At 32.2% G+C, this 26,180-nt stretch overlaps 1 protein-coding gene across 2 annotated transcripts in view; it reads left to right on the top strand.

Moving 5' to 3' along the window:
• LOC123713586 (monocarboxylate transporter 9-like) overlaps positions 1-25,557 on the top strand; it is a 70,348-nt gene extending 44,791 nt beyond the window's left edge. The window contains exons 5-12 of one of the 2 annotated variants that reach the window (XM_045667321.1): positions 6,665-6,783; positions 17,734-17,901; positions 19,340-19,499; positions 22,462-22,603; positions 23,110-23,238; positions 23,608-23,782; positions 24,159-24,311; positions 24,384-25,557. In XM_045667321.1, the coding sequence (XP_045523277.1) occupies positions 6,665-6,783; positions 17,734-17,901; positions 19,340-19,499; positions 22,462-22,603; positions 23,110-23,238; positions 23,608-23,782; positions 24,159-24,311; positions 24,384-24,898 (1,561 nt within the window). In that variant the 3' untranslated portion in view covers positions 24,899-25,557. Of the gene's footprint in view, positions 1-6,664; positions 6,784-17,733; positions 17,902-19,339; positions 19,504-22,461; positions 22,606-23,109; positions 23,239-23,607; positions 23,783-24,158; positions 24,312-24,383 lie in introns of those variants that run through there. The other variant, XM_045667322.1, reaches the window with a different exon arrangement.
• Positions 25,558-26,180: the final 623 nt, after the last annotated feature.

Raw genomic sequence — 26,180 nt, 5'->3', positions numbered from 1 at the left:
ATTCCTATTCTAAATACTTAAGAGTTCTTTAGACAGTCCAAGCAAGTCGAAATTATGAGGATCGCTTGAATAATGAAAAAATGAAAAAATCGCTTGATTCCAAAACCTGGAATCCTGGAAAGACTCTTTTAAACCTACTCCGTGGCTATGTTGCTTAATATTTTAAGTTTAAGTACCTAGTAGTAATAATAATAAAAAATGAAGCTTTAGGATCTCGGAACTAATCCAACCAGACCCTATACACACTATACGGCTGTATTGTCTTAGAATATTACTATGTATGTACATCAATAGGATAATGTCAGATTTGACAGCTCAAACGCACAGATTGTCTATACATTTGGTTTAGTTCAATGTATGTTGACAGAACATAACATAACGTCATTAACAACAACAAATGCGGTCATAGAGGTGAGAATATTGTGATATTGAATAATTTTGTTGGTTCGGTTAGGAATATTATCTAAAGTGCCAAGCCTTTTAAATGAATTACGTATCAACGAAGATATATTTCTGCATCTAATCAATTTATTAAATTATTTTAAGACAAGTTGAGCTTGTAAGATCCTGTACAATATTTTGTAGCCGGAAACCCAGTACAGTATAACACGTTACATTAGTTGCGCGTTATAGAAAACGCGTTGTACTACGTGTGGTCATAACCACATATACATTCACGTTTAACTTTTCTTGTTAAAGGGAATTTCAATGGAATATAAAGTTACATAAAGTTTTCTGTCGTATTACACAATGGACAACTTCTTTCTCGCAAAGATTCTTTAGTTTCCTAGGCAGTACCTTTATAATAAATAGAATGAAAACATTTTAATTAAAAAAAAACTATCTAAATATGAATGTAAAAAAAGGTTACTAATTGGCTGAAGACGTAAGTTATGATAAAACAGAAGATTTAATAACTGTTACTCTGTAACACACCCACTCGCCCACACATACACACACACCCACTCAGAGACACACTCGGGCGCGCGCGCGCGCCCCCACACACACACACACACACCAAATTTATTTTACGACTCCGTTTGCAACGTTTTCTTTTAGAACTTACTTATTTTCTTCTATTGTATCTTATGACAATGACCTGATTGTATGTGTTCCGTTCCGGTGGTGCAATGGCTGGCTATCTGTCACTCAGGTCTCCTGTTACAGAGATCAGTCTCTCACATACACATCCAAATGTTATCATCTTAGTTTAATCATAATAACCTTGTATGTATATGTGAGAATAGAAATAAAGATTATTATTATTGTAAAGAAAAAATGTGTTATGAACAAAATATGTGCGTGAAAATTTACATTAATGTCAACGTACAGAAATATAACGAGTACGTTCCCCGCGTTATATATAATACCTGTGATGTACAAGGTACTAAAATCGCGTAATTTGAAAATGCATTTTAAGAGTACCGTGTTTTACAACACGGTACTTAATTAGGGTTAGGGGGTAATTACCCCATAAGGGGGTAAAATTTATTTTCCTAAAACCATTTAATATAAGAAATGGTCAATGGTTTAACTACATTAAAATAAATTATAAAAATATATATGCTTACCTAAAAACTGTCACAAGCAGATGTTTAACTAAAGGGATTAAACCACAAGTTAAACATAAATTAACTTTTCACCATAATTGTGAAGTGAAATCAAAATGTTTAAACAACTGATTGAGATTACATTCATGAATATCATTTCTGATGACCGTGCTGATCAGCATTGTGGTTTATGCCAGCGGAAATTCAATTGTCATTTCAACGTTTGTATTACTCTGTGTCACGATTGTAAAGATAAACGTTGTACGTTTTTTATTCCGTGCATCTTAAACTGATTTTAAAAACCTCGAAGGTTTCAATTTGACATAACGTCCTTAAGCACTAACAAAGCTAGTAAAATTTAGTTAAACGTAATAGTAAAATAAAATTTTATGTTTTAGTCACACACACAAACATACGCCTTTTAAATATTATGAAATTTACATTATGAAAAATTTTGTGATTTTTTACATACAATTAAATCGTGTCATACTATTATCCAATAAGATTAGGTTAGGCAAAAATACCTTAAAATATACAACAACTAATTTTGACGCTTCTGTAGACGTGTTCAATATATTCAAAAAGTTTTGTTCTGTCTTAGCCAGTTATTAAAGAAAGTCCTAAGTTCTAAGTGAATTAGAGTTGAAGTTGTATTATAAAGTTAAATTTATAAGCGCAGAGTTTCGAGGCACTGATAACTTTGTTAGCTCTCATTTAATGACATCATTATGAAAACCTGAATATTCTAAAGCACGTTTCTAATCTATGATGATTTTAAGATTAATTAACTGTGCCTAGCAAGCCAAAATAACAATTGGCGGTAATATAAAAGTACCTTTATTTGTTCAGCTACATAAAAGAAATTTAGTCTAAAATACGGTCCTTATTATTATAATGAATAAATTAACATTATGCACTGTGTATGTGTATCCGAGTCCTATTATTTTATTTTTTATATTTCCCGCCAAGTGCCAAATCAGGCGGCGACTAGATGCCTAGATAACTAAATATTAGCGCATAATCTTAATATAGTATATAAACGACACGATGTTTGTCCTCGATGGACTCCTAAACTACTTAAGCGATTTGAAATTAAATTGGCACACCGTGAGCAGTCTGGTCCAACTTAAGAGATAGGATAGCTTAGATCTTCAATTATAGTCGCAATTTTATTTTATTGAAAATTATTTGTCTATAATGAATTGACAGTCACAATTATCTGTTAACTCCAAAAGATTCTAACATATGTCGATACTTTTCGACTGGATTGAGTAAGTAATCAATAGATGGTACTGCTATGGTAAACCGACAAACGTGTCATATAAGCTACAATTCAATATCATATAAATTAAATTTATTTCATAGTAAACGAAATACCGTGAAATTCAATTATTTTTACTTTTTTAATGTGGTGTTAGCATAGCCAACCACGTGTTACTTAGACCGAAGTGTAAATCAAATTCAAATTATAGTAACGATAATACAGTGAAATTATTCTTTCGTGTCACGGTATTAAGTCTAACTAAAACCACATTAAGGAGAAACGAAGTTCGCGGGGGCAGCTCGTCTAATATATACAATTCTCGTGTAATATAAACTCTTTCGAAATGGTTCGACTGATTCTGGTGATATTTTCTGTTCATATCGGATAGGTCTGCGAATCGGACATCTATTGTTCATCCCCCTAACTGTTAACGGTGGTCCAATCCCTATGTTTCATTTGTTAATTAAAAACTTATGACTTGAACTCTAAGGTTATTATTAAGAGGAAAATTCACAGAACAACCTAAAAAAAAATAATTTCGGAAAACTGAACTGGTACTCGTAACCGTTGGTATGTACTAAAAAGTTAGGCTAAGTTGATAGGTAGTTCGCGTAGTGGTAATTTCTAGTGTACGAAAATCGTGTTTTTTTATACGTATTGTGATTAACTTTAAATCATTTGTGTACATGACGTGTATATTTCAGTTTGGAGTAATATTTCACAGGTAAACAGTAAACTTATCTGTTTAAATCAGCAAATACAATTAACAAAAAGCGAAAAGTAACTTTAAAAAAGGACAGTAATGATACTAATTTAATTTGTATAAAAAGGTATTTCTGTTAGGTTTCATTTACCTATATTCACGAACTAACTAATGTATACTTCTATAACCATCGAATGGCATATAAAAATAAAATAATTATATTAAATTCTCTAACAATTCATTTGGGAAATGGCTCAATCTCGGAGAGGATAAACTGAAGATTCTTTCAACAAATTATTCGCCAAGGGATTACCGACCCTTGGATCACGTTCTGACCTTATCGAATTTATATTTAGAAATATATAGCCCACAATAATTATTGCGCAGCTTAATCTAAGAGCGATCAAATAGGGATTCTTATTATTTTCTTTGAAGGGATATTACGAAGCTCACGTAATATGTTATAGTATTGTACGAGCCCCAATGCAAAATAGTTCGTCTATACTGAAATTTTTTCAGTAATATTTTTTCTAACTTCATTATTTTTGTATACCTACATAAAATATTAAGCTGTTCTACTATCACATGTCACGTTACTTATGCCATTTTTTAATTATGAACCAATAAACTATTTTTGCTTTTTAAATCTATATATATCCTGTTTTAAATTCGAAGAAGTTATAAGCAAAATAGTTCGTCAATCGATTAGTTAAATGAGGTTATTGCTTCTTTGTATAATTATGTTGCCTAATTTAAATTTGTAAAAGTAATTCTGTGTCATTTGTCTGAAAAATTCTGAAAATGTATTAATTTACTTCTTTTATATATGAGCTTATTTACACTCAGATTTGTCAGGTCCTTTGTCTTAGCTGACCTAATGCATGACTGATAAGACATCTGTCCAGACGCTATATGTTTAATAACTAGGGAAACAATTCTTTCGGGCGGACGAGATCTACGACGAAACCCAATTTAGATGTAGTTTCAATATACGTAGCGCTAATGATCAAACATGGAATTACGTGATAGGAAATCTCATTGAAATCGGGATTGGTATTCATAATGGCTATTGTAAGGTACGTGGTTCCAGTAACACTAAAACAAGTGACAATAAAAACTTATAGTATTGTCTTTTCCACGTTTTTTTAAAATTTTTGTCAATAATTATAAGTTTTTAATAATAGTACATAGCTTTAATCCGTTCAAAAAGTGTTTTTCTTAATAAAAACTTAGTTCTATTCCGTAGAATTTTTCATATAAATATTGTATCATGTATACGGCTGATACAGACGTGAACTCAACGCAATTGAAACTCACGTAGAAAACCAATAATTAGGACAATTCTGTCGTTACTAACTAAATTTTTCTACTCGTATGTATAAACTGCTGAAAATAAATACGTGACTTATTAAGAACATTTAGGGCTGACGCTTTCTTAATTTCCGGAGAGCAGTTGATGTCTCGAACTAGACAAAATTATCAATGGAATAGACATTTCCGGCAGGTTCTAGTACTTAGGCATACATTATTAGAAATCACATTTGTTATTAATAATTAAAATCCCTTTATTTTGTAAAATAAGACACGAATACTATAAGAAGTATTTTAAGATCATCTTTTGATTTGTTTTTTGTAATTTGCAGGTGCGCGTGTACCTAGTGTATATACTTAAGAAGTGAAGCTTCTTTATGACCTTATTTTTCGAAAAATTATCTACCATATACAACTTTACAGAAATTGGTTAAATAAATTTAAATAACATAATGTGTAACAAAAGGCTCTTATAATCACAGACATGAATACAAATAATACAATTATTTCATTTTACCTTATTACTACTAAGATTTTTACAGAATTTCATTAATTGTAATAGAATTATTACTATCTATATATATTATTGTTATTGTTATTAATGGCGAATCTCTTCGAATCAACCATGGACAAGAAAAAGATGGCGCGTAACCGAAAAATGTGATGGTATTTTTTTCCAACGCCGATAAAGAAGTTAAACTTCAATAAAACGTTTTGTTACTTTCATTTATTTGGAAAGTAGCACGAACATGAATAGGATCAATTAGCCTTGTAGCCTTAGTTCTGTTTGAAGAGTACCCTAAAACTTTTCGGCTGATATATTTACTGAAATGATTCCTACCTCTGCTTGAAATAAATCATATATATTTTTTTACTTTTTGTGATAAAATAACACTCTACCAATATATAGGCAAATTATGTATGATTTTTTTAAAATTGTTGTATTGGTTTAAAACAGTCGTCGTCAGGGAGAGATCTGAGATTTTGAAATTGTTTATTATTTGTATTTTTAAACAAAACCGTGCTAATTATTGTAAAGTGCCGTGTTTACCTAGTGGCTTTAGCGTGTGATTCTCATACCTGAGGTCGTAGGTTCGGTCTCCGGCTGTGCACCAATGGACTTTCTTTCTATGGCGCATTTAACATTTGCTCGAACGGTGAAGGAAAACATCGCGAGGAAACCGGCTTGCCTTAGACCCACAAAGTTGACGGCGTGTGTCAGGCACAGAAGGCTGATCGCCTCGCCTATTAGATTAACAAATGATCATGAAACTGATGCAGAAATCTGAGGCCCATACCTAAAAAGGTTGTAGCGCCATTGATGTTTTTATTATTGTAAACGTAAAAACCACATCTGCTCGAAGCACTATAATAAATGAACACCAATAAAAACTTCAATAAACAACTATTTCCGCTCACCCATAAATCATAGAGACGATTTATTACCATGACAAGTGTTTTATTGAGTTTAATATTTGGGAGATATTCGCGTCAATTTAATACGCGTCCTAAAACTTTTAAGATGCAAGTTAACATAAAACATAATCAATGTTTTGAGGTTTGATCAAGCATAAATCTTTATACAAATGACGAATGACGAACGAAACGATGAATCCTTCCTTTTTCCGTAATTAGAAGGAGAAATAACTAAGCTCCCTTTTTGAGCATCAAAGCGTGTCACCGAGTCGTCATTAGTACCACTGTTGTTTCATAAAAATGTCGAATGATAGGTACATATTTCCAGTTGTTTTGATCAAAATGGCGATTTTATTAAACAACTACAATCATAACGTGAAACGTGATTTTAGATATTAAAAATTACATTTTATATTTTAGGTGGATCGTGTGTGGAGCAGCTTTTCTGGCTCATTTGCTATCGACTGGACTGCAGTTAGCGTACGGAGCGCTGCACGTCTACGCTTTACGTCACCTGGGACCTGCTGCTGACCACGCAGGTTGGTTATTTTTTTATTATTATTTTCTATTTAATTTATGCCACTATAATGTCTTAATTTAAAAAGTCTGCAATTATATTATTGGAAAATTATTAGTGAAATAGGGTTTTGACACGGAATTTTAATTACCATTTTTCTTTATGTAGTTTGACATAGGTGACAGCGCTCAAGACGAGATTGTAACTTGAGATACGGATTACAATCTGTTACTATTGTTGTATGTATTGTAGGGCGAGTGCGTTGCCGTCCTTTTTAAAAATTGTTACGCTCTATTCTTGAAGGTCGAATTGGTTCGGAAATACTTCAGTGGGTAAGTATTACTAGTCTCAGTTCTCTTTTCGAATGCCTAAGAAGAGATTTAAAAGATTAGGCCTTGCGCTCAATCTTTACTGTTTTATGTACATTATTTTCTAACTCAATATTTATAATCACGAACAATATGATCGAAAATTAATCTGAAACAACTTGTTTTAAAATTTGCATAACTTTTCAATGCTTACAAAGGCACCTTCGATAAATACTTCTCTAATTTCTTCCCCTAACTGATAATCTTTGTGTACATCAGATGCCTTTTGCTTGATAAAGTTATAATAATAATGATTATGATGCTTATATAACGTTATATTAGAAATGGTATATATAATATAACATTTCTTGTATTCAATAATATGATACACTTCCAAGTCGGAAAACATCAATACCGTATTTCTGGTAATATTTTCTCGGATAAAAGCTGTCAACGTTGTATCGATACAATCAGATGTCAATACAAGCAATATTCCAAGCGCGGTCAGCGAATTTTCTTATCTTGTTACCATTTGTAACGTTTGCTAAAGATATCTTTATAAATGTATTGGAATGCAGAAATGAAAATTCTATTTTATCTTGTGTAGATAGCAGTGTTATTAAAGTGGTGTAATTAGTGGCTTCAGTGAGCGCCTCTAACCCCTGAGGTCGTAGGTTCGAGCCGTGCACCAATGGACTTTCTATATGCGTATCGTTCAAACGCAAATCGCTTGAAATCTTGGCCTCCGACAATCTACGTTAGCAAATCTAACTGGAAAAGGGCCTATTATTTATATTTATTTTTATTTATTTCACAGAAAAAAATATAATCTAAATCATTGTATATTACATATGGTTGTATTGTTGTCACAATAGCAGCCGCGACAAATGCATATAAAAATAATTCTTCAACTAGTTTTTTGTTTTAAAGTTAAGCTATCTAACGACTGGGAGGGTAGAATATATTAGCCGCGGTAGCATTTGTAAATTAAAGTCTAGATTATTAATTAACACTTAAATACCTGATTCAGTATTTAAAAATTGTATACATCCAGTTCCAATTTCCATTTTACAGCAATATTATATCATAAATGAAAATTTATGTTACTTTAGCTGTCCTCGTATTTCAATCAAATAAACGGGAATGTTGATTACCATGACTAAATGTTTCATTTAGAAATCCATTTTGAACGCCCGAAGCTTCAAGGCGTAATCTGCCAATAGGGCCCAGAGGAAATAAACCAACGTTATCTCGATACTGAGGAATATAACTAACTTAAGTAAATACTACTTATATTGGTTGAGATAATACTTTTATTGCAAATTAACGTGATACATTCTCTGTGGATTCCTTTGTCTTATTTTGTGGGAAATAAATATGTATTATTAATTTATTCTTTTAAATTTGGTATCAGGATATAGTAGAACGTGGTTACAAGGTTGCTGTACCAGGAATATCAATATTTTTATGTTGGTTAATTAAATTTATTTAACAGATCACTGAGTACAGTTTTTTTATACTATTTACAATTTTATATAGCAGATAGAAATTACACTATATTTACTAAGAATATTATTTAACAAAGACAATTTACTAATAATTTATTCGTTAAGGTGTGTGTAGGAATGTGTAATGTGTGGGGGTGTTCAAGTGTGTGTGCGTTTCGATGTGATTTTAAAAATCGCGTTTGTAGATAATATGGAATGTCGCTGCTCGCGTACATTATAGTTTTAAAATACGCGTGAGTATAATATTTCTAGAATAGTTTGTACCAAGATAGAGGATAAACAGCTCCGTATAACACGTTATATAACTCCCAATTATAGAATCCGGAAATGAAAATATAAACTGTCTATATGTCATTATTTAGAGAAAAACTTTACTTTACATATTCAGCACTAATGGTCGTGCAATTTTTCGAGGGCAATGCATTACGATCAAAGGCTATACACTTTACGTACTCTGTTTTATAAGCATGGCGATCAGCTATAACGTTGGAGTCACCGCCCGAGAGTAGGTATAGCCAGCTAGGCAGTCCCTTCCAGCTTTAAAAGCACTCATATTACCAAATGTAGAGTGAAAATAATATCCTCTATTGTGTAAAGCATCCCATTGAACAGTTTATTTTAAAAGCAATTAACTATTTTATACAAAATGAATTGCTTTCAATACCGTTGTAACTGGATGAATAACGAAATTGGAATTTCAAGAAATTAGTACCGAGGACCTGAGACAAACCAAATTACGATAAGCGACGTCTTAAATTACATTTAAACAAAGTTTTCAGTAACCGTTATTTGTGGTCGGGGTGATTTATTAAATTAATTTTCCGAGATTCACGACCTGGTTTGAATATTAAGAGGTGGAAGTGGATCCGTTTATAGCGGTCTTTGTCAGGAAGGCGGATACGGAACCATTACTCATGGCTTGCCTTTGACTCAAAACTTCGACTAATGAGTTAAGCTGTGAGCGCCGTTTGGTCAGGCCGACCATTGGGTTACAAATTTTAGGTCAAAATAATATGATTATTAGAATTTTCATTGATAGATTTTAGAATAATAGTTTACCTGTGTACACGTTTTTAAATATTTTTTGACGCGTGAACAAGGCATTACTATGTATAACATATACATATATAATTGAAGCTTCTCTCGATATTAATCGCGGACGGCGCTATTTAAATATTTTATACAACTAAAACAATGGATACAAAAAGAGATAAAATATTGACAAAAGTTATATCTATTCCAATATAAATAGGATAAAATTTTGAGTCTGTTCGTCAAACATAAAAAATATTAAACTCAAATCACTCAACCGATATCAAAAATTCACCGAACAACTACATAATCCCTAGTTAGACTATATTTATTTACAAAATGATGAAAATGGCGTGCAAATCCGAGACAACATCTTGATAAATTTTCGTTGAAATCCTGCATGAATAAAGAATGATTAAACAACATAACTAAACAGCTTTTGTAAAAACTTAATTGCTTTTTGGGTTTTTTTTACATAACATGTGGCAGGGACTGAAGGCTCATCTGATGTTGAAGTGACCGCCACCCTTAGATGCTCTCATGGCCAGAAGGCTAGCAAGTGCATTGCCGGCCTGTTAAGATTTACTAGGCTCTTTTCTTAAAGGACAAACGAATCGCAAGCCGACTTAACCTAGATTGCATACCTGTAAAACCATTTCGTTTTTGTTGTTCAATCAATCTTTACTCATTCAAAATTCATAATTCAACATATGCACCTAGTCCAGAAATAAGTTCTGTTATAAATGAAAATACATTTTTTTTAAATGATGTACTGTAATATTTTTAAACCTTATACCTACCTACGTATTTATTAAAGACTCAGCAAAAAAAATCTATTCGAAATGGCCACCATTGGCTTTTATACAGGCCTTTAGGGTGTGAATCTGCCAAGAATGAATTTACACACTGTTTCGAATGGAAATCCTCATTGCTTGCTCCATTGACTTTTTAAGAGACTCAAGGTCGCCGTGTCGTTTAGAGTAGGCCATAAAACTTACCATTATTTGAAAGGGTTGAGGTCTGTGCCAGGTGAGGGCCAGTCTTCAGCTCTTATAAAGTCCAGAACGTCGCTTTCAAGCCAGGCTTGGGTAGTTCGTGCCTTGCAAAATCCTGCTGGAAAGTCGACGCTATATTTTTAAATAGTGTATTGCTGAGAGGTTTCAGAACATAAATACTGTACCTTGATACACTTTGGCTGAAGTTTCACTCCATTTTCACAAAAATTTAGTATTGTGACTCCTTGATAAGACACGCCCCACCATCACTGGAGCAGGATGACGACCACGTTGTGCCTTTCCGATCACTTGGGCAGCTTCTTTAGAACACTTTATCATTTTGCTTATTGAAGTGTTCTTCAATTGTGAAAATGTTTCATCGGTAAGGAGGATTTCTATGCTTTTCACCTGCGTATCGCGATAGAAGGCTTTTTAATCGATCCACTCTCTTTAATTGAAAAGATTGATTTAGGTCATGTCCTGTATATCGACGATAAGCACCGAGATATAGATCTTGTTTTATAATACGCGAGAAAGTCCTAGCGGGAATCTTCATTTCTCGCGACGAGATTTTCTGGGGTTCAATGAATTCAGGCTTTATCAGCGTTAACAGCCTTTATAGTACAACAGCACGCGGCCGCCCTGATCTTGTCTTCGTCCCACGAAGTGTTGTTGTATCTTTGATAGTACGATATACGAACATACGGCTGAAACCAAGCTTTTGAAGTGTCTCGTATATGACTGACGGCTCCAAACCCACTTTGTGCAATCCTATTTTCTTTAACACCCCATTCTATATTGTAATTTAATAATGAACACGAAAAAATATGCGAAAAGGCGCAAAATCTAAAGAAATTTTAAAAATAATATACGTGTTCCATATTCAAAATAATTAATGAAGAAAAAGAAACGTTTTATGTAAGAGTACTTATGGCCAGACTGGTAGTACACTGACAAACTCGAATGTTTTCTTGAAAAAAGAGAATTTCTTTTAAGAAGGCTGTGCGAACCTCCTCATAATACTAAACATTCATCAAGAAGGGGTCCGAAGGTTTTTATTAAATTAAGGAAGGGAAAAATGTACGCTTTCATTAAAATTTGGCTTATCCAGATATTTAAAACGTCGTAGCCATTTCACGGCACTCGACTTTGATGAGATTTTTTGCCGAAATTTCAAACACCACTTATTTGTTAATAATCTCAAAACCATTATATAATTAATTTTTTTTTATTCCATGATCAACGATATTATTTAGCAATAATATTGGACCTAATAGTACAATAAATTTACGAACAATTTCTAAGATTCGTAAATACTTGAACCTTTTTATATATATTGTCTGTGGCTATAACTTTACTATAATTATTTAAGTTTAAGGTTAAGGAGTTCGACATAATTAAAAATTAAATTACGAAGATTTACTAAAATAACGTGTGAAAATTACCACTACACTAACACACAACTTGCTAATTAAATTGCGTATACATTGTATTGTAACTTAAATGAACGCATTAAGCGGCACAATGGGGATTTATTTTACATTCGGAATAAGGATTTACTTAAATAGACAGTGATTACCTCAACTAAACCAGATATTTCCTTAACGCTCCCTAGATAATTCTACTAAGTGAAAGGCCTTAACGTCATTAAAATGATGTGCGACTCTATTACCGATCTTCCGAGATCGCAACTGAACAATTATTATGTACTAAATTAAAGTATAGTGTTCAGACACACAAAGTAAGTAATTATCAAGTGTTTACAGGCCTTAAAATTATTGTTACACAACTATACATACAATGGCAATCAATACAAATAAAAAATAAAGTTGTTTAATACTTTTTATTTTATTTTAATGTTTTAAAAATTCATTAATTATATGTCGGAGCAATGCTGATATCAGGTGCCATTGTGATTATAGGTCAGTTTATAACCATTAATTGTGGTTTATTCGTTTAACCAACATTACTAGATTAAAAATTACTACTATTTGATGGTCTGTAGCAATTGTAACTTTATTATTTATGACTAAGGACTCACTATCATTATCAACTATTGAATAGTTGTTAATTTACAGATCTGGCACCATTAACCAATCAAATAAACTACTAGTATTAAAGGTTTTGAACTAATTTGACTTCAATGTTATTAAATTATAATGACAATGGCAGCTGACACTAAACGCCAATGCTCGGCAAAATATATATGGGTGATTATACAAAAGTTGGGTAACTCTTGAGGACATTTTGTTTATAATAGTTATTAAATCACATTTCCACAAATTCGGGTGTATATGATGGCTACTCTAATGAATATGTTGTTCCAAATCGGGCCAGTCAATTTTTCAGTAGATTTTGAGATATTTATAATTGTCAGAATTTGACTGCCAGGGGACTGACGAGGGTAACATAGTACTGATAAAATACACAATTTTGTGAGAATTATAATTCAATTGAATAAAAATTAGTATAAATTTCTTAGGATTAAACAATGGCACATGTCTTTTAAGTATTAAAATCACTTTGTAACAATTAAAAATAATAATTAATATGTAATACTGGGAGAAAATACTATCTCAGTTATCAAAACAGATTTTTGACATTTAACGTAACGTTATTCACTTAACTTTTATTACTGCAATTTTTTATTAATATTACTCATAAATTTAAGAACAATAACAATATAATACTATGAAAGTCAACTATTCCAGTCTTCATAACAGCCTTTTGAAGTTTTTATATGTTATAGGACTTAACACTACGTATTTTTTTAACAATTCAAGTAAATATTAAAAGCTATGCCTGAAAAGCATATTAAGAGATAGTAATAATTAAAATAAATTGAGATCTTTTGCTTCACAAAAACAAAAATAGTGCAAAATAAAAAAATATTCCCATGTCCAGCCTCATAAAAGTTCCAGGTATATTTAATAATATTAGGGAGAATGTCTTGCAGTTTACAGAATAATACATATAACATAGTTTGGTTCCTGTATTGCGTTACAGGACCATCACTTTGAAAGTGAATGTTTTCAATATTTGATGGCAGTGATGCCAGCACAGGTTTTAGATGGGCCCAAATTGCTCCAGCGTTATGAGACAAATTAGTTGAGATAGTGCAGTGTGAAACAACGGAGTTTTTTAGATAAACGACAACAGTAAGTAATGAAATTTGGGTTCTCGACCCGCCAAAATGGAAGTATTGAATTTCTTGGTTGTATGTAGTACAAAAATTTTCGGAAAAATCCATATGTACAATAGCACAGGTGTCTGATAATGACTCTTTCAATTGCTTAATGGCATTGTACTGGTGTAATATCCTAAAAGAATGCCGGAAAAATTTAACGATATCATTTTCAAGTTTTGTAATGGCATTTCTAGGGGACAATTCCTGTGTTTCTATTTTACATTTCACGGTATCTATATTAACATGTATAATATATATATATATATTATATGGCACTGTACTATGGAAAATGGTAGAACGATGGTATATCGTATATCAAAAATCGTGTTTACTACTGTTGTTATTGACGCACTTTTAGAAGTTTATTGAATAGTAATGAAGTGGAACTTTAATATAATGTAGTAATTTTCTATGGTTTTCATTTGGAATATGTTTTTTTTACTTCTGAAAAGTAAGTATATCAAAGAATGTCTCTTTGAGATCTGTCCGCTTCAATCTTTTAAAATTAATTTCTTACAAAATTTGCATTTTGTAAATTAAAATATTTTATGAAATGAATCAGTTACTTATTTAAATAGGAATAGCTTTATTATTTTTGTTTTATAATAAAGTAATGAAAAAAATAACTTTTTATTCACTATATCGTCGATAAGGAAATAAAATAAAAGACGTTTCTTTAAACTGTTATTTTTATCATTTATTTATACTTACATACTCTAATATAAGTAAAGCATCTGAAGCCCTATATAATACCTTATGCGTGCTCAAAAATTAAATCGTATTTCTTCACAAATTAAAAAGTTACCGGTTTTTGATATGAAACAGTCCTCGATTTTCCATAGTACACTGGCGTATACATAGTATAGACGTGAAGTGCACAGTATTGTTTACCTTAAAAATATTATTAGGGACTAAACACTTTTATTATAGTAAAAATAATGTATGACTGACCAATGACTACGACATACAATGCCAATAACTTGTATCACTATAATAGAAATCGTAACTATAAGCGACTGCACAACTCCGTAATAACCCTGCAGGCCTTTATTAACGAGCTACGGCTAAAAAAGTAAGTGTGTCTGGCGTTAATGGAGAGACCGTTTTGCGATTTATGTGGTACATTTGCCTGTGTTTTTACCTTATATGTTACCTACTGCTAATGTTTGTGTACCAATACATAAAAGAGCATCTACTTAAGGACACAATTGTACCGTTATAATGGACAGTTGTAAAGAACTACACATACGATGAGGAACTATTATTGTACAGCAGTAAATATATGTAACTTTTTCAGGATCTGTCAAACAATCGAATTTTGCATGACATTCAATGTTAGATTGTGACTGGAAGTTTTATCTTCTTTATCTGATGTTTATCGCTGACTTACCAAAATGCACACAAATTATGATGTAAATAATTTAACAATTCTTAGTATTGTCTTTTGTTAACATAGCTTTTACACATTTAATGAAATCATTTTTTACCGGCTTTATTTTAAACTTATAATAATTTTACATAATTTTAAATTACTTCTGACGTTTCGCGTGCTTTACAGCGTGCGTGGTCACGGTGACTGAAGTGTGAATGTCAAAAAGTATCACAGCTGTAGAGAAAATGTGGAAAAATCAGTATTTATTTCCCCGGAGATGATATCTATATGTAAAATAATTAAAATAGCTTCAATCCGGTAAAAAAGTGTTTTCTTTAACAATTATTAATCTAAGATTTGGATAGCAGTACCATCATTTTTTTGTATTATTCTTATTTATTTTTAAATTTTACCACCTAAATGACAATAGGTCTAAGGCTCTGTTAAGTCTGGTGCTGTCTAAAGGTGACAGCAGGTCAGATATTAATTAGACTTAGCGCTAAGAGTGACACTCTTACGTCCTTACATCAAATACCTATTAGATTATGACGTAAGTGTGTTGTCTATGGACCACGGTTTTGTGCATGTTTGCTCTTTGTCCCGATAAAGTAAACTACTGTTCTATCGATCAAATTAGTTAAAGGATTTCAAACTCCTTTGTTTAGTTTTTAAATGAAACTTTTGTGTTGCCATGCGTCGTGGCTGTCTAGATCAGAAGCTTTATCCTAAGTTTGATAAGAACAATAACGTGTCGTTAAATATTTGTATGACATTATTTTCCTGCTCCTGTCAGAGGCACTGTTAAAAATATTTAAGCCATACGTTTTGGGTATACTTATCAAGCTTTTTATAAAACGTCTGACGTTGTGTATTTGTTTATTGTGTATACAATTTTCTCCGTAACATTATTAAAGTTCAAAGAATGTACTCCTCCCTCAAAGGCCGGCAACGCACCCACTAAAAATGGAGGCTGCAATGACTGCTCTTTGTGGACGTCCCGTAGGGCGTGGGCGCTTCGTTTCTCCCATTATATAAAAAATAAACATTTCAAAGCGTATCTTTATATTGACATTTCCTTTTAAATTATAAATTAAGTAATTCCTTCTGACCCAATTACTCTTCTGAGTTTCGATAAGAATTTGTTTTTCAAACAATAGACGACCCTCATTATTCAAATATTAATTTCAAAGAAAAAGTTTTACAAAGATGTTTTAATTAGTATACATAGTAGCGCTTTTCTTTCGAAAATATTTTTTTACTGGCAATTTGTCTCACAATGCTCACACTAAATACTCACCAAAAGCGAATCGTATCGAGAAACCCATATCTCCAATTTGTTTTTATTTCGAGTTTTTCCAGCGTGAAATTAAATAAATTTGAGAACTAGTCAGATGTAAAAAATTTTATGAAAAAATTGAGATTTAAACAGCGAGATTTTGCTGCGTGACATGAGAACAATGAGAACAAATCTGCCTCAAGGTCATCTCTCACAATTACATCGAAATAATAATTCTGGTTTGGTAGGTACACAAACAATATTTATTATTAGTTAAATTATGAATGTTACTAATGCTTTAACGATCCAATGACGTACATCCTACATATAGAAACTATATTTTTTAATTAAGTTAGCTCAGTTTAAGTTAGTCACACATACAAAGCGGATTAACTGCCAAAATTTATTCAATTTCTGGCATAACTTTTGTATTACATTGGAGCTTAAACTGTAATATATATTCATGAGATAAAAAGATTAAGGTGGGATGGTTATTTTGTAGCTTATAGCATACAACACAATGTATTGAACGTATAATGATTATTTTAAATAGCGAAAAACTGTACTAAAATATGTGTTATTACTCTAATAAAGGGGACATATAAAAATTATTGAACTTATACTATCGTTTTGTCATTCATGTCTACCGTATTTAGACATTCTAGCTGCATATATTTTTTTAATGTGTGCTCGTACACACGTAAGAAGTGAAACTTCTCTATGACCTTATTTTTCGAAAAATTATCTACTATATGCTTTAACTTTAACTTTACAGAAATTGGTTAAATAAAGTTAAATTAGTAAAGTTTAACAAAAGGTTTTTATTATCATAGACATGAACACGAATAATGCAATTATTTCATTTTACCTTATAACTACTAAGATTATACAGAATTTCAGTAATTGTAATAGAATTATTACTATCATTGTTATCGTTATTATATATTTTTGTTATTAATGGCTTCGAATCAACCGTGGAAAAGAAAAAGATGGCGCGTAACCGAAAAATTTGACGATAATTTTTTTCCAACGCCGATATAGAAAGTTATATTTTGCCCTTAGTAGAAAGTGGAATAGATCCCAGAAGACGCGGCTATACGGATGCACACGAGAAGGTTTCAATAGATTTTGCTTATCCTGCTCTATGAAAAGCAGAGATATGCTCAGCCCAAATATCTATGTTGTTGTGGGAGATACATACATAACGTTTTCTCCTCCATTATAAAAATATTGTTCAAATGGTAATTGTTATTTCAAACAATCATTTCTATTTCTAATCAAATCTATTTTCCAGTTTGGGCAGGTGCGATCTGCGTAGGAGTGTCACGTGCCGCCGGAGCCATAGTTACCGCTCGTCGAAGGTCGCCACGGTTGGCAGCACTGCTGGGTGGGATTTTACTTCCACTGGCCTGTCTCTTCACGTCATTCGCCACGCAGCTACATCAAACACTTTTAAGTTACGGTAATAAGGGTTTCTAAATAATATATTATATGTCAGACGTAGGGTTTACGGGCAAAAGAAAAATGGGTGGTTTTGTGTTGCTCTGATTGGTCAAACGGAACGTGTCTGTAATTAGACTAGAGACTCTGTTGACCAATCACGCGATATATAAAGCGATACGATCTGTCGTTTCATGGCTATTTCAAAATCTAGAGTTATGTTTTCATCTAAGTAACTGATAAATAGAACGAAACGAAACGAACCATTTGTTTCGTTTTTCTTTCGTGAAACAATATTGGGATTGGTTGGCTAATCACACTGAAGCCGATACGTTTTCCTTTTTTAAGAGCATTCTAATTGCTTCGGCTCCACTATGTCATTGAAGACAGATTTTAATTTAATTTAGCTCATAATCGCTCATAAAGGAGGCTCCAGTAAGTGTAATAGTGATCTTAGAAACATTAAGCTGCTATGTATTTTAATGCAAATGTTAAAGTAATTATAGCATTTCCTTGAATTTATATTAAATATTGAAACTTCTATATGAACAGTAGCTGTTCGCAAATGTCTGTGTTCGAATAATGACTATCTGATGTAATAGCGGCTAATTAATTGACAATCTGGTCAGTTATTAGATATCCTAACGCTAAGCAACACTCGAAAACAAGACTGCCTGGGTACATGAATACAAACAAAAACACAGTCCTTTTCAAATGTAACATTCCAAACAAATAAATAATAAGAAATAATAACCCGTGTTATTACTTGAAGTCCTCCTTACTTTTCTTTATTAAGCCTGAAATTACGAATTCAACTTATTCACTTTACAAGCGTCAAGTGTCTTAAATAAATAAAATATATACCAATTTTAGTAACAAAGATCCATCGTCACAAACTTTGGAGTTTATAATAGGATAATACTTTAAAACTAAAGTGACTTATAAAGTACATGATGTAATTTCGCTGCACAAAAAGTTTTAACATCCAAGAATATGCAAATAGGAGACAATCAAATATGCAAGGAGTTTACGAAAATGGAACTTTCGAAGTGCCACATACGTAAAAGCTTTAATTTACTTAGTTTTTAAAATAATCTACCACTTTAAAGGTTGGCGATTTTGCTAAGACAAAAGTTAAATAACTTTAGAATAAATATTAAATACTTTTGTATAAGTTTTATGTTACCGTTGCATTTATGGTAATTCCTTTTTAGGTAAATATGAAAAACTTGTTTCACTATAAAATAATTTAAATTTCACAAATATCTTTATCGAATCGAAAAATCTTAAATCTGCCCGATTTATATATGCAAAAGACGAAGTTTTTCATTAAGAATGCATTTGAGACACGGAAAAATAATATTGCGTTAACGTGATAACTATTAACTGAGAAAGCTTGATACTTCTAATACAGATAAAATGCATTTTCGATTAAACTAATAAAGGATACGGTTTTTCAGGTATAGTCTTAGGTATCGGATGTGGTTTAGTCCGGGAAGCGGCAGGCCTAGTCCTGGGAACATACTTTAGAAAACGAAGACAATTTGTAGAATTGGTGGCTCACGCTGGGGGAGGAGTGGGCATTGCTCTATTCAGCGTCGCTTATAAGGAGGCTGTTGGGTGGGTAAATATTGTATTTATAATTTTTCCACAGATTTACATAAGTAATACCAAAAAGGATCATAAACAACTTCTAACAGATTACTAAATTGTTTACTAAATTGGGCTTACTGCTTTACTCTGTGCTCGAGTAAGCCTTCTGAAAGACCTTAGTATGAACTTTACGATATTAAAGTATATAAAAGGCTAATGTCAGTTTTTTCACGGCATGAATTTTATTGAAACTATGTTCGTGCTTCCGTTTAGTTTCACATACGCCCTTGCTATTTTTTTTCATACAATTATCTAAAGTTTCTAACGATTCATATTAAGTCTTTAATTTCTATAAATAAATAGGAATAAATATTGACATTATTAAATTAAAGCCAGTATTTTTAAGCATAAGTTTCATCGAATAAATTTACGTAAATAAATAGGTCTGGTAAAAAAATCACTACCAGCAAATTCTTAATAAAACTAATTTGCTAACTTTTCACTAATACATAAAATAAACTTATAATAAATCTCTCTCGTATAATTAGTCGGCTTTTAACGCTATAGAAAACGGCGAACAAAGATTTTAAATTGTCACATTTTCAATATGAAAGCAAATAACCCTGTCTAAAACTGAAAATCGCAATTTATATAGTTTAGAGAGCTTAAATCAGAAACTATTCAATCGCATACTTCGAAAGCTGTGCCGTGTATTGGGAAACTGAATTTCAGCCCGTAGTGGTTTTCGATTCACACCCTTTAAATGAAAGTCTGACGTTTAATATATGTAGCTGGTTTTGTTACTTGTATACAATAAAATAGAATTATATATATATATAATAATTATTAAATTATTGATTTCGTATTTTGATAAAAAAATACTAAACCATAAGAAACTAACCCTAAAACATCCCAACCTAAGAAAATTCTAATAATATTTGGACTTAAAATTAATAATATTATTGATAAAACAAATATAAGAATAATAAAACGATTTAAGTTTAACTCAGATCTCATATATCTTTTTCTATAAAAAATTACAGAAGAAGAAATTAAAGAAACAAATATTATAAATAACAAAGATATTCAATCTAATAAAATAGAAAAAACAATATTTATAGAATTAAATGATAAAATTTCCCACTCTAAAAAAATAACAGTTCTACCCATTAAGAAATATAATATAAATGCTAAATTTAATATAAAAATAAACAAAAAAAAAATCTAATAAAACAAATAGAATTATTATTTTTAATAACTTAAAATGGAATAACCCACATATTTGACCCCACAAATCAATATTTTTATTAAATTATTATATATATATATATAATGCTTTAGGATATATATTATACTTTTAGGATTAAAATGAAATGACATCAATGATTTTTTTTTAAATCACCCAGATATTTTGAGTAAGTCTCTTTTGAAAGTTATATGTATTACAACTTATAACCTCGCTGTTTTGAGGAAAAATCGTGAATAAATGTAGTATCACAAAAATAATTTTAAATTTAGTAATATATATAGTAAATCCCCACATAATCTACGGCTTATAATATTAGTATACGTAATAACATAAATAAATTAATCATAATATACATTTTTATTTTGCTGTAGATTTTTATCAAGGCGAATCAACGTTAATATTTGGTCTTACATATGAAATTGGCGTATTTCGTACTGGCCAGTTTAATCACGATGTTTTCCTTTTTGGTAAGGAATTCCAAATTCAAATTTGTACGGCTTCAATGACAAAAAAATGAATAATGTTTTTTTTTCTGTTTGCGTCACTCATTTTACAAAATGGAAAACTTAAAGTATCGCATTATTTACGAGTACGAGTTCCGCCGTGGCACTAGTGCTGCGGAAATGATTCGAAGGGTGAATGATGTGTATGGCGGTCATGTTGCAAAAGAAAACACAGTTCGTTTTTGGTTCTAACGTTTTCGTTCTGGAAATTATCGATCTGCAGAACAAGCCTCGTGGACGGCCTGAGACCCAAGTTGATAATGAAGTATTGAAGGCTATTGTGGAAGCGGATCCATCGCAAACCACGTCCGAGTTAGCTGCAGGCTGCGGTGTTAGTGATAAAACTATTTTAAGTCACTTGAAGCAAATTGGGAAGATTAAAAAGCTTGAAAGGTGGGTACCTCACGAATTGACTGAAGCAAACCGGCGAACGCGCATCGACTGCTACGTTACATTACCGAACCGGCACAATAATGAAGGTATTTTAAACCGAATGAAAAATGGATTCTTTACGATTATGGGAAGCGCTCAGCGCAATGGTTGGATCCTGGCCAGCCAGCCATATCCTGCCCCAAGCGAAAATTAACCCCAAAAAAGTTACTTGTAAGCGTTTGGTGGACTAGTGCCGGTATTGTTCATTGCAGTTTTCTCAAATCTGGCCAGAAATCAACGGCTGATGTCTATTGTCAGCAATTGCAAACCATGATGGAAAAGCTAGCGGCTAAACTACATAGGCTGGTCAATCGCTCCACGCCACTGCTACTTCACGACAACGCTAGACCACACACTGCACAACAGACGGCTACCAAATTAGCATTAGAATGTCTAAGACATCCTACGTACTCCCCGGACCTTGCTCCAACAGATTACCATTTTTTTCGAAATTTGGACAACTTCTTGCAAGGGAAAAAATTTAACTCTGATGGGGCAGTCCAAATCGCCTTCACAGATTTTATTGATTCCGACTGGTTTTTTTAGTAAAGGGATCAATGAACTACCTATGAGATGGCAAAAGTGCATAGAAAACAATGGATCATACTTTCATTAATTAAATATATTATACTTAAAAATATTCGACATTTTGTGTGCCATACAAAACGCCAATTTCATATGTAAGGACCTAATATTAATTTTTCATAGTGTTCGTACATGTTAATAATTGTATGAAGCTCAACCCCGGAAAAGCTTTCGTATAATTTTGTTATAATTATGAATTGAAATATATATTATTTTACAGTAAACTAGGCTGGAGGCTAGGTCTGCAGGCAATCACAGGATTCCTAATATTAGCGTTCTTCCTGAGTGCTGTATACCGAAGTGCTTCACTCTATCATCCTCAACGAAGAGCCATTTTACATCTCAAAAACCAACGGAAAAAGGTTAGATATTTCTTAAATTATCAATTATCACCACCACTTATTCTATACCTAATTCGTTGTTTATAAATGTACATTATGACTTTTTATATTGTTTTTTCTATACATTCTTTTTGGTTTGAAATAAATATCTTTATTTGTTATTACAATATTTCTTCTTTCCCGTGTAAGACTCTTTTGTTAGTTATATTTAATAAATATGCATAAGGTTTTAGAGTCGCGCTAAATAAGCATACCTATGTAAATAATTATTTATTTAATTAAGAATTATAAACCAATTCAAAACTTTTGAATAAACCGTTGAATGGATTTATTACAGACGATAATTTTATTACGACTTCAACATCAATCTTTATATTTATTAAACATTTTTATTAATAAAAGTAATAAGATTTGAATGTAATTTTATGTAATTATTATAATTAGAAAGCAAAATGTAAGAATTTCACTTGGATTAATCAAAAGTCCGGAGTCCTTATTAATAACCACAGGTTTCACTTTGACAATAGGTAAAAGAGAAAGTTCTGAAAAAGGCTCAGTTCATCGATCTGAGTCCACTTCAATCCCGTCCTGCGAAAGTTTTGCTATTATCAGCCGGCTTGGCGGCATTTGGTCTATATACGCCCGTATTTTTCCTGGTAAGTAATATTAATTTTTTATGTTAATTATGTCAATATTTATCTTAATACAATGAAATAAAACATTTTTTCTTTTGGAAGAGTCAAGAGTTGTTATCGGTCGAAACTTACAGCTAACGTGATTGCTTTTTCTGTATCAAAAAGTAACAATTCAAAATTTACACAAATATTTGAAATATGTGTGTAACATAGGGTTTTCTGATATTTTATAAAAATAAAATGCCTTAACCGCCTAAATAGATAGATTCATAACATAATATATGTTTGTAGGATAACTTGTCACTCAAAGTCATTACGTATAAGTTGAGTTTCTCCAAATTAATTAAAATTAACAAACATATAAAATATATTTTCGTTCAAAACTTTCAGGCTCTTCAGGGCTTCCAAGAGGGATTAGAAGAGAGCGCGCTAGTATTATTGCAGACATTTCTTGGCTTCGCCGCTGTACTTGGCTGTGCGGGATTTGGGCTCGTCCTCGTCAGACCTTCTGCACAGTGCCTCGTTTCCAAGCAATATCTATGTCAAACGGCTATGTTAGGAATAGGTATAATTTTTAATATTAGTCTAATTTTATCGTTTTCATATTGAATAGTCTAAACTTGAGATTGACTCTTTAAAAATTACTTGGTTAGTCTTAGACAGCTTTTTGGTTTAAATTATAGCAACTTCGATATTTTTCATAAAAACTTAATAGATTAGAACCCAGCACACTACAAAGCATTTTTGCATAGTCATTTTAACAGATATAAAAGAGGTAGCTGATAAGACGATTAGATTAGACGTCAAATATTTTAAGTTAAATTTTATACCTAAAACCAAACATTTTAAATTTGTTTGATTATTAAGTTTTAATTATAATTATTATTCTATGTAGGTTAAGAATATTGTAAATACTGTATAAATAAAGTTGATTTCCACAGGAATATCAATGCTGGCTCTAAGCAGCGTCGAAGGTTATCACGGCTACGTATTATTCGCGTGGATGTACGGACTCTGTTTGGGAGGGTTCCTTTATTCCATGAAAATGCTCACAATGGAGCGAGTTAGAGGTCGGCACTTCACCAAAGTTTGGAGTGAGTACTTAGTTCAATAGTTCCCAATGTCTAGTTAAAACTTTCGAACTAAATCTGCTATTCTCTTAACAGGTTTCGTTCAGGGTGCGGAGGCGATTCCAGTAATCGTCGGAGTGCCCGTGACAGGTTATATAAATCAGCAAGTGCCTCGAGCTGGATTTTACTTTTCCACAGCTTCGACTTTATTAGGAGCGATTTTGTTGTTTTTCGTTGGGTTTTCTAAGCGGGACCCCGATCCGCCCTTGGCCCCGGCAGTCTCAGAGGCTTGTCTTTGCCTGACCCCGCCTCGCTGTGAACCAGCTTGGTGCGCTTGTAGCGTCGGTGGTGCGACAACTTATTGCGCGTGGACGGGGAACTCTTGTAGTATGTCTCGTCTTCCAAAGTCGTTGTCCTATGGGGCGCCCCTTAATAGGCCGTGTTGCATGACGCCGTACCCAGAATGCTGTCGACGGGCTACTTTGCGGCCTTCGCGAAGTGTTCCCGAGGGGTTAGCCCGCCGTGGGGTCTGGAGTCGCAATGGCTCCTGTCGGGCGTCTTGCCACCGCCGTGAACATCATTTAATAGAACAAATCACCACTTCTGTTTAATATTTACATAGCTATTTTTTTGCAATCGAATAGCCCTATTTGGAATATTCTTCCTTGTTATATCCTCCGTATTCAAATGACGGATGTCTTAGATAAACAGGAAGACGGTCTTTCCGTCATTTTATTTGATTTGGTGCTCGTCTTATTTGAAGTACGAAGTTATGTAACGAACTTATTATTTCCAAAAGACTGTTTCGATGTTCGAAATGTGTTTCGTACAAATTTTATATCTCCCATTTAAGTACTGTGGGACCTTTGATGTAGTAATATTTTGTATTATTAATCTACCTTCGTAGTTAAAATCTATCGTAATTTTTATCGTTCAAAACTTGTAGTAAGATTATTGTGAATATAGTTATAATAAACTTACCTATTAATTAAGGAACATTGTCAATTTAAAAGTTTGTTACAGAGGTATTGTAATATTTATTTGAATTATGTGATTGTTACAATATTAGCTATTTATTAATTTTATAAGTAACAGATTGAGAGTTTTATAATACATTGTTTTTCTACAATACTGTTCAGGTTATTATTTAAATATTAAAGTTTTAGCAAAAGGAATATGTTTTACTTAAACACTAGTTTAAACTAGGGCCTGGTGGTGGACGTAAAAAACGTGTACGTATAACTTGGAATCTATGTGCGCATTTAACATTCGCTCGAACGGTGAAGGAAAACATCGTGAGGAAACCGGCTTGCCTTAGACCCAAAAAGTCGACGGCGTGCGTCAGACTTAGAAGCCTGATCACCTACTTGCCTATTCAATTTATAAATGATTATGAAACAGGTACAGAAGTCTGAGGCCCAGACCTAAACAGGTTGTAGCGCCATTGTTTATTATTATTATTATTATAACATGGAATCCCGAGGAAACTCTAAAAGAATATGACGCAACATATATACTGTATTTAGAATTTTACGGAGACATATATAGTATACACTGTCCATTTATTCAGCTTGAGCGGTTGACCACAAAATTTAGTAGGTAACATAGGCATCCGGAACATGCCTCACGCAAAGGTTGTGGAGAACGGAAATTCCGGTAATAAATATCACGCCATTCCACTGTTCTAGAGGTCTGAATGATTATTGGTTAGATATTCGATGAAAGACTTTTCTACATTTACAAATTTCAGATGTTTACTGATTTAAATAGCAATTTTTATCGAAGATTCTTTTACATTTTTACTGAGCTCAAATATATTTAAAAATATTAAGCATATATCGACATAATGGTTAAGCGTGTGATGCGATGAGGGCGTGCATTAGATCCCCAAAT

The sequence above is a fragment of the Pieris brassicae genome, chromosome 8 (assembly GCF_905147105.1).
Source record: "Pieris brassicae chromosome 8, ilPieBrab1.1, whole genome shotgun sequence".
NCBI classification, from domain to species: Eukaryota; Metazoa; Arthropoda; class Insecta; order Lepidoptera; family Pieridae; genus Pieris; species Pieris brassicae.
This window is presented reverse-complemented; position numbering and strand designations above follow the sequence as displayed.